This window comes from Uranotaenia lowii, chromosome 1, assembly GCF_029784155.1.
Source record: "Uranotaenia lowii strain MFRU-FL chromosome 1, ASM2978415v1, whole genome shotgun sequence".
Taxonomy (NCBI): domain Eukaryota; kingdom Metazoa; phylum Arthropoda; class Insecta; order Diptera; family Culicidae; genus Uranotaenia; species Uranotaenia lowii.
In genome coordinates, this window is record NC_073691.1 from 31,455,479 (window position 1) to 31,471,065 (window position 15,587).

General features: G+C 36.0%; 1 protein-coding gene across 2 annotated transcripts in view; it reads right to left on the reverse strand.

The window, feature by feature from the left end:
• LOC129746674 (mucin-5AC-like) overlaps positions 1 to 15,587 on the reverse strand; it is a 267,526-nt gene that overhangs the window by 200,385 nt on the left and 51,554 nt on the right. For both annotated transcript variants that reach the window (XM_055740621.1, XM_055740548.1), the window contains exon 2: positions 11,758 to 12,108. In XM_055740621.1, coding sequence (XP_055596596.1) covers positions 11,758 to 11,766 — 9 coding nt within the window. In that variant the 5' untranslated portion in view covers positions 11,767 to 12,108. The remainder of the gene's footprint in view (positions 1 to 11,757; positions 12,109 to 15,587) is intronic.

The window sequence follows — 15,587 nt, forward strand, 5'->3', positions numbered from 1 at the left end:
CATTTCATATTCATGAAAGGGCGGACAAGTCTCAAAAAAAGCTATTTGAGGAACTTTCTGGAACTTCGAGTCCAAAGACGGCTAATTGAGACTCAATTTGTAACTTTTATACTGAATGGATGCAATTAACATTTCCCAAAAAAGGCTATTCAAGGAACTGTTTGTTTATTTGTTCATTTATTTAATTAATTCATCGGACCGAAAGTCTAAATGGATGTGATGGGAATAGCACTACGCGAAAAAAACCATCTAAGAAGATTACATGAACGATACAACAGTTATCAGGAGGCAAGAACTAGCACTAATGGATTAACAAAATAGAAGCTAACTTAAAAACGGTGTTCAAAACAAAAAATTTTGGAACATCAAGTCCATCGAAGTTTATTTGAGGCCCTATTTGTAACTTTAATACTGAGTGATGCGATTGTCGAGTCACAAAAAGGCTATTTGAGGAACCTTTTGTAGCTTTCATGCTCAAATTCGATGAAAAGTCGGTACCAATTCCCTTTGGAATCTTTGTTCAGAGAAATTCGAACTTTGGATTTACGAGTTTAAGTAGGTATGGGACTTTTGGTTGCTCGGGAAGTATTTTAAATTTCAGGCTTTGTATGCGGGTCCTTTGAATGATTTCTTGAATTTTTTTTGCCATGGTTTTCTAAATCACTAAGTTATTATTTAGCATTGCAAAGAATTTTTTAGCCTTTTTCTTTATTTGCGTCCTATGGTTAAACAGCTTTCAAATTAGTAACGGAAAACGCTAGAATGAAAAAAAAACTGTAGTTATTCATGCAACGAATTGCAAAATGTGGATTTTTACGACGAGTGATGAAAAATCGAGCAATCCAACGAGTTCGGTTTTATAAAGGGTGTCTACGATGAAATTGCTACAAACAAAATTGATTCGCAAAATTCGAGTTTTCATCCGATTGCCATCAAATTTTCAGGGATTGATTCATTTTACCATTTTATTCATATTTTATTTACAGTCCATACACAAATGCCCGCAAATTTGCCTTAACTCCGGCCATAAAATTCTGCACAACTTGTGAATCAACCGTGTTTTTGCAGGTAAACCCATACTTTCTTCAGTTCCTCGACTGTCTTAACGACCTAAGGTCGTTTAAGAAGGTGCTGCTTTATAGTAGCCCAGTTCCAGAAGGCCAAATCTATGGCTGGGCTTCGAACGTTCCAGGAACGTTCCAGAATATGTCCGCTAAAACCCGTGCCAGGAAGCTGTACCTCAACATGTTGACGAAAGTTGAATGCCGCATCATGGACGACGAAACATATGTGAAGGCCGACTTCAAACAGATCTCTGGCAACCTGTTGTTCACGGCCAAGGATAAGTTCAGCGTTACGGAGCATGTCTGCACTCAGAAGATGTCCAAATTTGCAAAGAAATTCCTGGATTGGCGGACTTGTTCTGCTTCTCGTCGCGATTAGGGGCCTTTTGTATCTTAAACGTTCGAAGCCCAGCCTTAGTTTTGTCCTTCTGGAACAGGGCGATTATGAAGCAGCACCTTCTTGAACGACCTAAGGTAGTGAAGACAGTCGACGAACTGAAGAAAGTATGGGTTTACATGCACAAAACGATTGATACACAGGTTTTGCAGAATCTTATGACCGGGGTTAAGGCCAAGACTGTTAAGACTGTTAATAAACTGACGTTAACTGACGAAGTTAGCTTATATCCAACTTTCCATAGGTAAAAGATATTTGATCATATCAACCAAAAACATTTAAAGCCACATCAAATTAATCTTCCCAATCTTGTTTCAAGTTTAAAACTTATCTCTAGCCGCCTATTTCACGGCTTTTTAATGGGTATTTTCAACATCACAACCAGGGGGATGTGTTCAATTTAGCATCATTATGTGCGGTTCTAAAAATCACAAATTAGCCCAAAGTAGCTCCTTCCTCTGAAAACCAAAGAGCCACACTTGCAGCAGATTTTACTAATTAAAGCTAGCGCCAAAAGTGACGAAAATTTACGATCCAACCACCCCCCGGCTGGTCACACGCTCAATGAACGCAGCAGCTTAAGGAGGGCTCTAACCGCAGATCAGCCAGTTTTGATCTCGTTAAACTAATTCGCCACCTCCGGCCAGTGTTGTTTTGGATTTTGGTGGCTTCGGGTCCATCGAAGACGATCATCATCAAAATCAACGGAGAGACCCCCAGAAGGTAGCCATCATTCCGTCAACTCATGCAACCCCAACTCATTCGGTTTTCTCTTTCTTTTTAAAGCGATGGTCAAAGCTGATCCATCTCGAAACTTGGCGCTGGCCAACTTTAGGAACTTACCCCGCTATACTGGTTGAGCTGAAGTTGGCAATATTATGCAATTCACACGTCCACATTTCTCAAGTGATGGCGACGACGCAGAAGTCTCAACGACGGGCCGATGATGATGGCCACGATTTGACCGAATGGTTTGTCCAGTTTGCGGTTTTCAGTTTTCTGTTTCTCTCTTCACAACAATTGCAAAATATATCACAGTACGGTGGCATCAGCTGCTGCTAGCATCTTGGCACTCTGGGAGCGTAATTTGTCAATAGCGGCAACCATAAATTGAATTCCGCAATTAACTTCGCATTAAATCGACCCTCCCACCGTTTTTGCTGGGTTGAGTTGTCAAAAATCCCGTGGTTTGTAATTTGTTAAACCTATATTTATCGTCACTTTGGAAATTGACAAGTAAATTGCCAGAAAGGTCGAAGAAATTGAACCAACTGAGAACAGTTGTCAATATTTGGGTCACCAGTTCTACAAATCGTGACACCTTAAAAACTTGTCCACCGAGGAAAACCTCCATCACAAATACCCATCACTAGGATTAGTTACGAAGATTTGTCTGTCTGTCTCTTTTTTCGGTTCCATCAACATGCAAAAACCGTTCCTAGGAGGTCGAGCCCTCGAAAATAATCAGGGTACAAATCGTAAATTTGTTCCATCCGTTCGACGAGGGATTTCTGATTGAAGCTGACCGCCACCGCATAGACTTGACTGACTGTCAGGCGGCAGCCATCAGAACAAATCGCCAAGACGTGATTGCATGTCTTTTGGCATGAATAACTTGAAGAAACGGTCAGCTGGCTCGGAGAAGTGACTCACTCACGCAACGGCGTTGCTGGCCCATGATGGCGAATTCTTTGACATCTTATTTCCTAATAGTTAATTTGATGAATCCTCTCACGATCTAGGAACTCGACATAACATGGAAACACCAAACTCGTTGTTTCTTGAGTAATCTTGACGCACAGAAGGATTAGATGAAAATAATAATTTCTTGGAAAATATTCTTTAAATGCCACATTTTATGGAGACCAATATTAAAAATCCACATCTCTGAAAAATTGCGATTCGAATCTAAATTTTAGTGAGCAATTATAAAAATGATAACATGAAAATAAATTTTTAAATTATTTAAAAAATAAAATATAGTTAAAAATTAAAAATGAATAAAAAACCAGACTAAAAATTTTAAAACCATTTTTAAATTTTGCAATTTATTTAAAATTATTCAAAATAATATTCTTTATTGTTAGATAGAAAATTGCTTAACACATTTTTGAAGGCAGCACATATTTCAATATTTTAGGAACATCATAAAATTAATACAAAATTATTATCAAAATTAAAATTTCGTACCAACCAAAATTAAAACTAAATGCAATTTATTTTCTGAAATCATAGAAAAATGTAGGGGAATTGAGGGTAAAAACAGCCATAACTCCATATTTCAAAACGTGCGGTGGCTCAAACAGCCTTCATTCGATTCCTCGGATGAAAAATGCATAAGATAAGTCTCGTTTGGTGAAAAATTTTCAAGTCCGATCATGATTTTTCTGAACTTTTTGAAAAATGAAAGGGAATTAAGGGTAAAACAGCCATAACTCCTGTTTTCGATGCGTGCTCTGTGTCAAAAAGGCTTCGTTGCATTCTTCGAAAAAATTCACACATGATACGTTCCATTTGGTTTAAAATTTTCAAGTCCAAACATGCTTTTTCTGAGCTATTTGAAAAATGTAGGGAAATTGAGGGTAAAATAACCATAACTTCTGTTTCCAATCCGCGCGGTGGCTCAAATAGGCTTTGTTGGATTCCTTGAAAAAAATTACATAGGATACAACTCATTTGGTTCAAAATTTTCAAGTCCGACCATGCTTTTTTTCTAAAATCATTGAAATATGTAGGAGAATTGTGGGTAAAAACAGCCATAACTCCATTTTCTGAAGCGTGCGGTGGCCAAAACAGCCTTCATTCGATTCCTCAGAAAAAATTACACACGTTAGGTCTGTCTTTGTTCAATATTCTCATGTTGGAATCAGTGTTTTTCTATAATAAATATAGGGGAATTAGGGGTTGAAAAGGCACTATATCTCCGTTCGTAAGCTTGTGCGGGGTTTGAAACTATGTCCAATCGATTCTCCGGAAACTTTCACAAAAGAAAAGTATAATTTCATAAATTTAAGTTATGTAGGACGAAAGATATTGAATTTCTTCGCGGTTTGTACACTTTTTTCCCCATTGTGCACCGCTATGAAAAAATTTAATTCTACAAATCTAAGACATTTTAATAGTTAAAATAACAACTATTTCTGACATCATTCAAGAAAGTCTTTAAGTATTTGATAACTCAATTAGCAGCTTTGTTGAATACAAAAAAAAAACGATTAGACTTATCCTTTGAGAAACTTCAAAAATTACATTCGATTGAAATATTCAAAATCTTTAGAATTCTCGTATTATGCAGGATAGGGAAAAATGAACAAAAAGGACGATCAGTGCCTAACTATTTTCTCAGAATTCAAAATAACTCGCGGTATTCGGGGAACTTGATCATTGAATTAAAGCCTTTATTTTCCAATTCTATGTTCACTTATATTAATAAATTTTTACTTACATTCAAAAGATATCTCGAAACATGAGCCGATAGAAGAAAAAAATCGCTTATTTATTTAGAGTCAGCACCGTCAAACTATTTATAAATTGCTCTTTAATATTTTCTACATCGAGAAAATGTGAATTTCAGATTGAAGAGAATAAAGATTATTCTATTCTTAAAGTGTTGAATGATCGAAGTCAGTTCTGATTTTTTTTATCAAAGTCTTCCTGGAAATAAAATTCATTCAAGGTATTTATGATAATCACATTTAATATTTGAAATAAATCATATTTGATAAAATCTTCATTAAAACTTATATCGAAAATAACTTACATTTTTTTAAATCAAATAGAAATATAATAAGAAACAAAGCTGCTGAGAAATAAAAAATTGCAAATTTGGCTTAAACATTGAAAGAACAAAGAAAACACAAATTTAGAAAACATTACAGATCAAAATAAAGCTATGTTCTTGGAAATATTTTTCATAAATGAACTCCAAAATCATGATTCGTTCTGCAAAGAGGATTGAAATAAATAGAAATTATTAAAACTTGTTTATATTAAGGAGACCCTGTTCAGGATTTTAATCTTCTAAAATTTAGATTATTTTAGAAGTCTAAATCTGAATATTTCAAAGTTAAAATGGCATTTTGTCTTTGGAAAATAAAAATTTGGAATTGCAAACTTCAAAATTGAAAAAAAAAATAATTTGAAAATCAATACTGGATATAAAAAAAATTAGTATTTTAACATTTTAGAAGGATTTTTTCGTATTAAAAATATTTTAAAAAAATATCTATAAATTTAAGTTGATCTGCAGACATTTTTGTCAGGTTTTCAAACAAAGATACGTGCTGAGAAACATCTGGCAACCTTATTTTAAATCCGTTTGGGCTAACAAATTTAAGCAATTTAAGCTGCGTCAGAGAGTTACAATTTGTTTTCATCTGTTTTACGATACTCCCCAAAGAGTTGAATTTTATGAGGGTTTTAAGCATTTCCTTCTGAAAATGCTCTTTTGAATTTTTTTTTCGATTTTGAGGGGTGTTCGAGTTGTTTCTAGTTATCTAGCTTTAATTTGTACTTTTTGGTAACTGTTTTGAGAATCCAGTGTTTTGTCTGCCAAAACACTGGAAGCTGTTTTAAACTAGAAGCTTTGAAAGATGAACAATATTAAACAGCTTTCGAAGTTTCAACTTTGTGCTATCATCAAAAGTCAAAATCAAATTTCAATTTTAAGTTTACAATAAATTTAAAATCAAAGGTCCCGAAAAAAATTTAGATCTAAAATACAAACAAGACTTCAAATTTTAAACAATTGCTCAGAATCAGAACTTTGATAAGTTGTCTACAAATCACAAACCGGAATAAAGATTAAGAATCAAAACATCATCTTGTGTTAGAGTGGCAGCCAAATGGGTCATGTCGAATTTCGCAAACCAACAATATTCATTTTGTAGATTGGCCTACAAAAACAGATCTGTGAGAAATTTCAGCTCAATCGAACTTGATCTAGGGCAGGCATGTCAAACTCGTTTAAGTGTGCGGGCCGCTTTAAAAATCTTTCATTTCCAAAAATAATATTATTTCCTCTCGTAGCAAAAAAAAATCTTTTTAATATTTTGTGGCAGGAAAGCCAGTGTACTTCTGAGTAGTAGGGAATTTTGTGATAATTTAAGACGGGGATACGCGGGCCGCATTGACCAAGATTTTGACCCTCAAAATTCAAAAAAATTTTATTGTTGATGCCAAATGACTAAAAAATCGACTTTTGATTTTCAAAATTCGCTTAAGGGAGGACAAAGGAAATTCGGCAAATGGAAATTTTAATTTTGATGCCAAATAACTTAAAAATGCGTAACACGTAATAATCTGGTGTATCTCGTGTGGTGTTGAAAATGTTTGTCAAAAATCGTGTCCGGATGCCTAATTACTAAGAAATGCATGAAACGTGGATATCTGGTGACCCTCGACCAGAAAAAATCGAAAAAAATGATTTTTTCCCGAAAAATTTTCAAGTTGAAAATTTTGCGTGATTTAAAAATTTTAAGGTTTTTCACGCGACCCCCGAGTAATGTTCTCACTAATAATGAGTTTTTTTTTCGGCATTTGAAAAGCTTGGTATTATAAAAAATTATGGTGTTAAACATCATAAATTCAAATTTACGTTATACTATGCACAAGTTAAGTAAAAGAATCAAAATCCTTTGTGATGAGAGGATTAGAAACCTAAAATCGGATGCAGAAAAATTCCTTCCTTTTCATAGAACTTTTTTTCAAGTAGCTTTCATTTTAGAGTTCTTGAATTAATGAGCGCATAGCTGAGTTTTGAAAGATCAAACTGTGGTGATTAGAAGTTGGGAAATATAATAAAAAAAAGTGTACGGATTCCTTGTATTTACTTATGATTTTTTAAAATGAAGTTAAAATTAGGTAGTTTAATGTTCTAGCATCACGAAAATTACGTCAACAATGAACAGGGATATTAATGAACCCATTCATCAGATACAGCACGAAACATTGAATTGTGCTAATGTGATTCGTGTAGTTCTGAGAGTGTGTGAGTGGAAAAGGCGACTCGACGAAACGCGAAAAACAGCGGTCAATCTTTAGGCAGCTTTTGCGAAGAATAGTTTGTTGTACGCGAAAGAAAATCGTAAAAACTTTCTCGGTCACAACAATGGATTGCTTTCAAGAGGCCAAGTCCCCTTTATTTCGAATCAAATTAAATAAAAGTTCGCTTGAGAGAGGACAAATACCCATTGGTTTTGAATGAAGTTAAATAAAAGATGGCTTGCATGAGGACAAGTCCCCATTGTTTTGAATAAAATCAAATCAAAGATGGCTTGCAAGAGAACAAGTCCCCATTGTTTTGAATGCAGTTAAATAGAAGATGGCTTGCATGAGGACAAGTTCCCATTTTTTTTAAATAAACTTAAATAAACGATGGCTTGAAAGAGGACAAGTCTCCATTGTTTTGAATGAAGTTAAATAAAAGATGGCTTGCCAGAGGACAAGTCCCCATTTTTTTGAATGAAGTTAAATAAAAGATGGCTTGCATGAGGACAAGTGCCCAATATTTTTAATAAATTAAATAAAAGATGGCTTGCAAGAGGACAAGTCCCCATTGTTTTGATTGAAGGTAAATAAAAGTTGGCTTGAAAAAGGGAAAAGTCCCCATTGTTTTGAAAAAAATAGATAAAAGATAGCATGCAAGAGGACAAGTCCCCTTTTTATTAATGAAGTTAAATAAAAGATGGCTTGCAAAAGGACAAGTCCCCATTTTTCGATTGAAGGTAAATAAAAAATGGCTTGAAAGAGAACAAGTCCCCATTGTTTTGAAAAAAAAATGATAAAAGATGGCTTGCAAGAGGACTAGTCCCCATTTTTTTATTGAAGTTAAATAAAAGATGGCTTACAAGAGGACAAGGCCCCTTTGTTCTGAACAAAATTTAATAAAAGTTGGCTTGCGAAAAGACAAGTCCTCATTGTTTTGAATGAAGTTAATAAAAAGATGTCCTGCAAGAGGACAATTCCTCATTGGTTTCGAATGAAGTTAAATAAAAGATGGCTTGCATGAGGACAAGTCCCCATTGTTTTGAATGAAATAAGATAAAAGATGGCTTGCAAGAGAACAAGTCCCCATTGTTTTAAATGAAGTTAATTAGAAGATGGCTTGCATGAGGACAAGTTTCCTTTGTTTTGAATGCAGTTTAATAAAAGATTGCTTGCAAGAGGACAATTCCCCATTGGTTTCGAATGAAGTTAAATAAAAGATGGCAAACAAGGGAACAAAGTCTCCATTGTTTTTTAACAAAATTAGTTAAAAGATAGATTTCAAGAGGACAAGTTCCCATTGCTTTGAATAAAATTAAATAAAAAATGGGTTGCAAGAGGACCAGTCCCCATTGTTTTAAATAAAGTTGAATAAAAGATGGCTTGCAAGAGAACAAGTCCCCACTGTTTTGAATGCAGTTAAATAAAAGATGGCTTGCATGAGGACAAGCCCCCATTGTTTTTTAATAAACTTAAATTGAAGATGACTTGCAAGAGGACAAGCACCAATTGTTTTGAATGAAGTTAAATCGAAGATGGCTTTGAAGAGGAAAAGTTCCCATTGTTTTGAAAAAAAAAAAAAGAAAGCTTGCGAAAGGACCAGTCGCCATTGTTTTAAATGAAGTTAAATAGAAGATGGCTTGCTAGAGGACAAGTTCCCTTTGTTTTGAATAAAATTTAACAAAAAGTGGCTTGCGAGAGGATCAGTCCCCATTGTTTTGAATAGAAAAAAAAAGATGGCTTGCAAGAGGACAAGTCTCCATTGTTTTTGAATGAAGTTAAATAAAAGATGGCTTGCAAGAGGACCAGTCCTCATTATTTTTTAATAAAATTATATAAAAGATTGCTTACAAGAGGACAAGTCCCTTTTTTTTCGAAATAAAATTTAATGAAAGTTGGCTTGCGAAAGGAGAAGTCCTCTTTGTTTTGAATGAAGTTTAATAAAAGATTGCTTGCAAGAGGACAATTCCCCATTGGTCTCTAATGAAGTTAAATAAAAATGGCTTGCAAGAGAACAAGTCTCCATTGTTTTTTAACAAAATTTATTAAAAGATAGCTTTAAAGAGGACAAGTTCCCATTGCTCTGAATAAAATTTAATAAAATAGGGGTTGCAAGAGGACAAGTCCCTATTGTTTTTGAAAAAATTGAATAAAAAATGATTCACAAGTGGACAAGTCCTCGATAACTTTGAAAAATTCCAATTAAATTGTTGGTTGGGAGCGGATTGCCTTTACTGATGTTGACATTTTGATGATTACATTGCATAGTGGTGCCAAACATCAATCTAGCTGTACGAAATTAATAGCGCCCAGGGATAAAGAGATAGACATTTGGTGTCTTCAGCAACATTGTTCAGTTTTACATGGAGCATATTCTAGTATCAAAATTTTTGCCAAGGGGTCCACCAATAGTGAGATAAAAATACTAACTTTTTTGTTTTTCGAATTAGGGCTTTAATGTCTTGGACAAAGTTGTTTATCTGATCAAAATACATAAGTTTGTTGAATACGTCAAAGTCCTATCACATCACCCTCAGAAGTTACAGTCAAAGTAAAAAAAAATCTCATGAAAAAACAGTTTTTTGAAACTGATGCGTTGTAGATTGGATGAAATGGTTCGCTGTCTTTGAAACAAAGTTGTAACAAGCCACGATCTACAATTGTCTCATACATTATGATTGGTTTAAAAGTTGCTGAAGCGCTATACAAAGCATTTAGTGTATTTTATTAGCAATTTTGGAAGGCTCCTCCATCGAAAAGTGCACATTTTCGCAATACCTCCTTTTTTGTGATTATTTTTGATGATAAGCGGAACCATTTCCATTTGAAATTAGCGGGGAAATCGGTGGAACTAGTAGAGATTTGAATGATTGAAAATACACTTTTTGTATAAAAATTACCTATTTTACTTATAGAAAAACCGATGAAAACATTTATTCATAAACTGTTGCATTTTTTCCTTTATATAGTTTGTTTTATTAAAAGACATTAAAATTCTTTTTTTTTTAATAATTTAAACTCCAAAAACATTAATGGAACTAATCTGTTAAATTTGGTAGAGCACTAAATAAGTATTTGATATCATATAAATGAATAATAGAACCGGTCTTGCCAGTACAATATAACTGGTTCTACCAAATTTAACAGATTAGTTCCATGATTTTTTTTAGTTTAAATGATTTGAAAAATCGAATTTAAACGTCTTTTAATAAAACAAACTATATAAAGGAAAACTGCAACAGTTTATTGATAAATTAAATGTTTTCATCGGTTTTTCTATAAGTAAAATAGGTAATTTTTATACAAAAAGTGTATTTTCAATCATTCAAATCTCTACTTGTTCCTCCAATTTCCCCGCTAATTTCAAATGGAAATGGTTCCGCTTATCATCAAAAATAATCACAAAAAAGGGGGTATTGCGAAAATGTGCACTTTTCGATGGAGGAGCCTTCCAAAATTGCCAATAAAATACACTAAATGCTTTGTATAGAGCTCCAGCAACTTTTAAACCAATCATAATGTATGAGACAATTGTAGATCGTGGCTTGTTACAACTTTGTTTCAAAGACAGCGAACCATTTCATCCAATCTACAACGCGTCAGGTTCAAAAAACTGTTTTTTCATGAGATTTTTTTTACTTTGACCGTAACTTCTGAGGGTGATGTGATAGGACTTTGACGTATTCAACAAACTTATGTATTTTGATCAGATAAACAACTTTGTCCAAGACATTAAAGCCCTAATTTGAAAAACAAAAAGCTAGTATTTTTATCTCGCTATTGGTGGACCCCTTGGCAAAAATTTTGATACTAGAATATGCTCCATGTAAAACTGAACAATGTTGCAGAAGACACCGAATGTCTATCTCTTCATCCCTGGGCGCTATTAATTTCGTACAGCTAGATTGATGTTCTGCACCACTGTGCATTGTCTAGAAAAAAAAATCTGAAATTGAAAAGTTGAAGTTCGACCCTTTTTATTTTCACATCTTTAAAACAGACTCGAATAAAACCAATATTCAAAAATTGTCAGAGCCTCGAAGAAACCTTGTCGTACTTCGGTGTATATGTTTATGTTTTACTGAAGAAAAAGAGCGCCAATAAATATTGATTCAATTTCAACGAGAAGGTACATGCCCACTGAAAGTATTTCGGTCTCGAAATAATTGTAAGATCGAACGCTAACAACATACATAAACGCAACGCAAAATCGAGAAAATCTTACGCGAAAGTAGCCCACAACAAACATGAATGTGGTGCGATAACATATCGACTGGGAGAAAACAAACATAGACCACATAAGCCACTTACCGGAAACATTGTTGCGTCTCTCTAATTGCTGGCCCGGATTTTTTCGACCGTTTGGGGCTGCCTTAATTTTACCCGTCCGTCTGCTGCTACCGTGTGTGTTTTTTTTTTTTTTGGTTTCTTTCACAGACGCTTAATTTCGCAGCACCACTTCTTTCGGAATTGGCGTGTCGTCTTCGGCGTCCACTTTTGGGTCTTCCCCACCGTTATGTTTTCTTGGTCGGTCAATTATTCCCGATCACCGCCACGCATCACTCATAACAGTGTTTACACTAAACATCACCCCCGCACCACTCGATTATAGTCCATGCGCTCTAGAGGCTAAACAATATTGAAGGCTTCCTTTTCCCGTCGCTGGAAAAACAAATTGAATAATATAACACTTGGAACAAAAAAAATTAAGCAATCAATTCCCCCCGGAGTGGAGACCTCCCGACATTTTTTTTTTCTACTTCAAGTTTCTTTGATTGAAGATGCACAAAATCCCTCACGATCTGCACCGGAAATGCATGACAGTTCACAGTTCCTTCTTTCAATTGTTTTTGTCGTTAAATCCAAGACTGCATGCTCAAGTCTTTTCCAGGAAACAGTAAGAACTCCACGAAACCAATCCGGTCTGTCTGCAAGCAGAGAAAGAGAAAAAAAAATAAAAATTAGAATAAATTATCGTTTCTGGTGAACCCTTCAAAGCAATGCGTATCAAGAACAATATTTTTTTATGTAGGAAGTAACGGTCTCATGGTCTCCAGTTGAGAGTTGAGCGAGCTTTCAAGTGACGCATTCTAAGTGTTTGGTGCTGTGAATGTGCGTTCTAGTCATAAAACTATGGACTGGAGATTGGACTTTACATGTTATGAAACTTTTAGCTAGGAGGGCCGGATATATGTAAGTGCGTGCTTGTAGACTCAGAAGTTGATGACCTCTGTCTGTGAAAACTTGATTCCAAAACTAGTTGATAAATCTCTGGTATACAACTTTTTCTCCAAACATATCAATATCAACTACATTTTTTTTATCACTGCTGGAGCACAAACGGAGTCCCAATAATTTATTAACGCTCTACTGCGTGTACTATGAATCCGATGAGAAAAATTTTCTTCGTCAACGGAAATAACTTTATTGACCTCACACTTAGCAACTTAGGTCGAAAAACAAAATTGTACGTTCAATAGTAGGCCTATCTATTGTTTTAATAGTGTAAAAAATGAGATAATTTTTTTTACTTTTTTTGTGTTTTATAATTTCTTATTGATGTTATCCTCTTCTACAGAATTTTTGATGAAATTTTTTTGTGTGTGTATAAGCTCTAACCTTCATCTGTCAATTGACGTAAACAATGTAGTAGTACGCTATAACTACAAGAAGCACACAAAAGAAATAGTGTCAGCGGGAAAGCTAGAAGCATAACATAAGGTCGAATTGTGAACAATCACAGTAGGTGAATTTCGAAACGAGAAACACTTAAGTTGACTTGTTTAGGTAGTTTTTGTTTTTGAATTGTATCGCTAAAAGTTTGTACAACGCCAGTACAACTTAGTGCATTGGTACGGCAGTGAGCAAAGGTGAAATTCACTACATCCCAGCTAAGGTAGGCCAACAGCAAGTAAATTTCTATCTATTTTAATTTAACATTATTCGAACTTAGGCTGAAGTGCTAACCTGATAATACGGTGGTGCGCGAGTTAGTTGAACGACAAAATAATAGAACGAAGGTGTTCAGTCCGCAGAGCGGTCTGAAGTATGAACGCGACGCGAAGAAGGAGAGCGGGGAGAAACAACATCAGCCAATCAGCGAGCAGCGCGCGACGAGCCGAGGTTATAAAAAGCGCGGTCCCGATGGTCGCGCACAGGGTTGCCAACATTTTTTTTTTTTCAAAAATCAGGGAACTGGCGAAATAAAAATTAGGCAAAGTCAGGCTACGATAATGTCACGGAAATTTCGCTAAAAGTGATGACCCTTTTTTTTGGTCACCGCTCCTCATTTTCTTTCTGATATGTGTTGTGGGCCTACTTAGCTGGATTGAATAATTCAACTGAATCAAAGCATCAAAGCAATCAAAAAATACCCTTTTTAAATAAGAATTCAAGGGAATCTTTCGATTGCTTTGATTCAGCCACGTTTCCACTTTTTCACTTCGGCAATGATACCTAATCCAGTTCCTTACTACCCATTTTTTATCACAGGCAAAATCAGGCATATTTTCATAGATCAGGCAAATTCAATGGTTTATCAGGTTGTCAGGCGGAACCTCGAAAAATCAGGCAATACCTGAAAAATCAGGCACATTGGCATCTCTGGTCGCGCAAGTTCAGTTTATTTCAACCACCAACACGAAAGCATCCCGAAAGAGCAGCGAGAGAGAACCAGCCAGAGAGGAATAAGCAGCTAAGAGGACTAGGCTGATCGCTCCATCGTCGTCGTGCTCGAACGGAGCAGTGAAGAGAAAAATACATCGATATGAAGTGTTAAGTGAAAGTGTTTTTCTTCGTGCTAGCTGCTCCAGTTCCTTGCCTCCGGTTCTCTTTTGCCACACCCCAAAGGGCTCTTTTCGGAGCCGAAAGAGTTCAGTTACTGTGGCAACCACCGATTTTTTTTTAGCATTCCAGGCAGCCTGTCCACCAACCTGCCTCCCCTGGTTTGGCAACCAAAGCGGTTGTCAAGTCGAGGCCCAATCCCACAAGGGGGTGGGTAACCACACCCATAGAAGAGGTTGCAAAAATCCAATGCCTATTTAGCATATTTCTGTGCCGATAATGCGCTGAAATGTGCACTGTGCCGAAGACGGTATGTTTGAAAAACCGTAACTGGCATAAGGACTCGGCTCCCAACCAAAATGATGACCACTACATTCAAGCGAAACAAGAAAAACATTTTATGGGATTTCCTTCCTATTGGATAATTCATCCCAGAAACAAGAAAATAAAAATTTAAAACCACAGCGTCGTAGTGAGAATCGATCTCAAATCACCAGCTTTATCGTCTCGCCAGTCCGACATCTTAACCAGTGTACTATGCGAGCTTCATGCAGGATGAGGGATATTTGTCATAGGCTTTCTGTTACCGATCAATCACAAAAAAACGCACAACGGCGGCTTCCCGGCGTTTGGCCTCCTTTCAATGCATTCCTTTGTCTTGCGATGGAAACGGGAAAGGGAACGGGAGTGAAGGAACGGGAAACCCATTGAATGAGACTGTGCTTTGCTTACTGCCTGCTATTACATACACACGCTACATATACACAGCTGCCAAAGCCGGGCAGCTTGGCCGGTGGGAGAAATATTTTTGTTGTTGCTTTTGCTTCACATGCGCAGCTTAGCCACTGGTTGTTTGCCGGTGGATTGAATTGAAGCAATGTTTTTTTTTTGTTGCTTTTACTACATACACACACACAGCTTGGCCGTGGTTGTTTGCCGGCGGATTGAATTGAAGGAATATTTTTATTGTTGCTTTTGCTACACACGCACAGTGCTCGGTTCGCTGGCTCAGCCAGCCTGGCTGCCTAGTGTTGCCCGGTATTTATTTCCATCCTTCTTCGTCTTGGGAGGGACGTGAATTCGTTTTTATTTTGTTTCTTTCAGACATACGCAATTCGGTTAACTTGGGAGGTTAATGCCGGTGGGAGCAAATCGAATCAGCACCGGTCGCGTTATCTTCTTGTACCAATGATGCCTTGTACCAATGATGTCGCCATTGGCACAGAGGCTGAATTGTGGGTGCAGTAGTTGTTTTTCATGCCACCCACCGTGATACAGTCCACCCTCTCCAGAAGGTGAGAAATTTTTAGAAAAATTATAAAAGCTCTTCTAATTGTACATTTTGAAAGTTCAAGTGA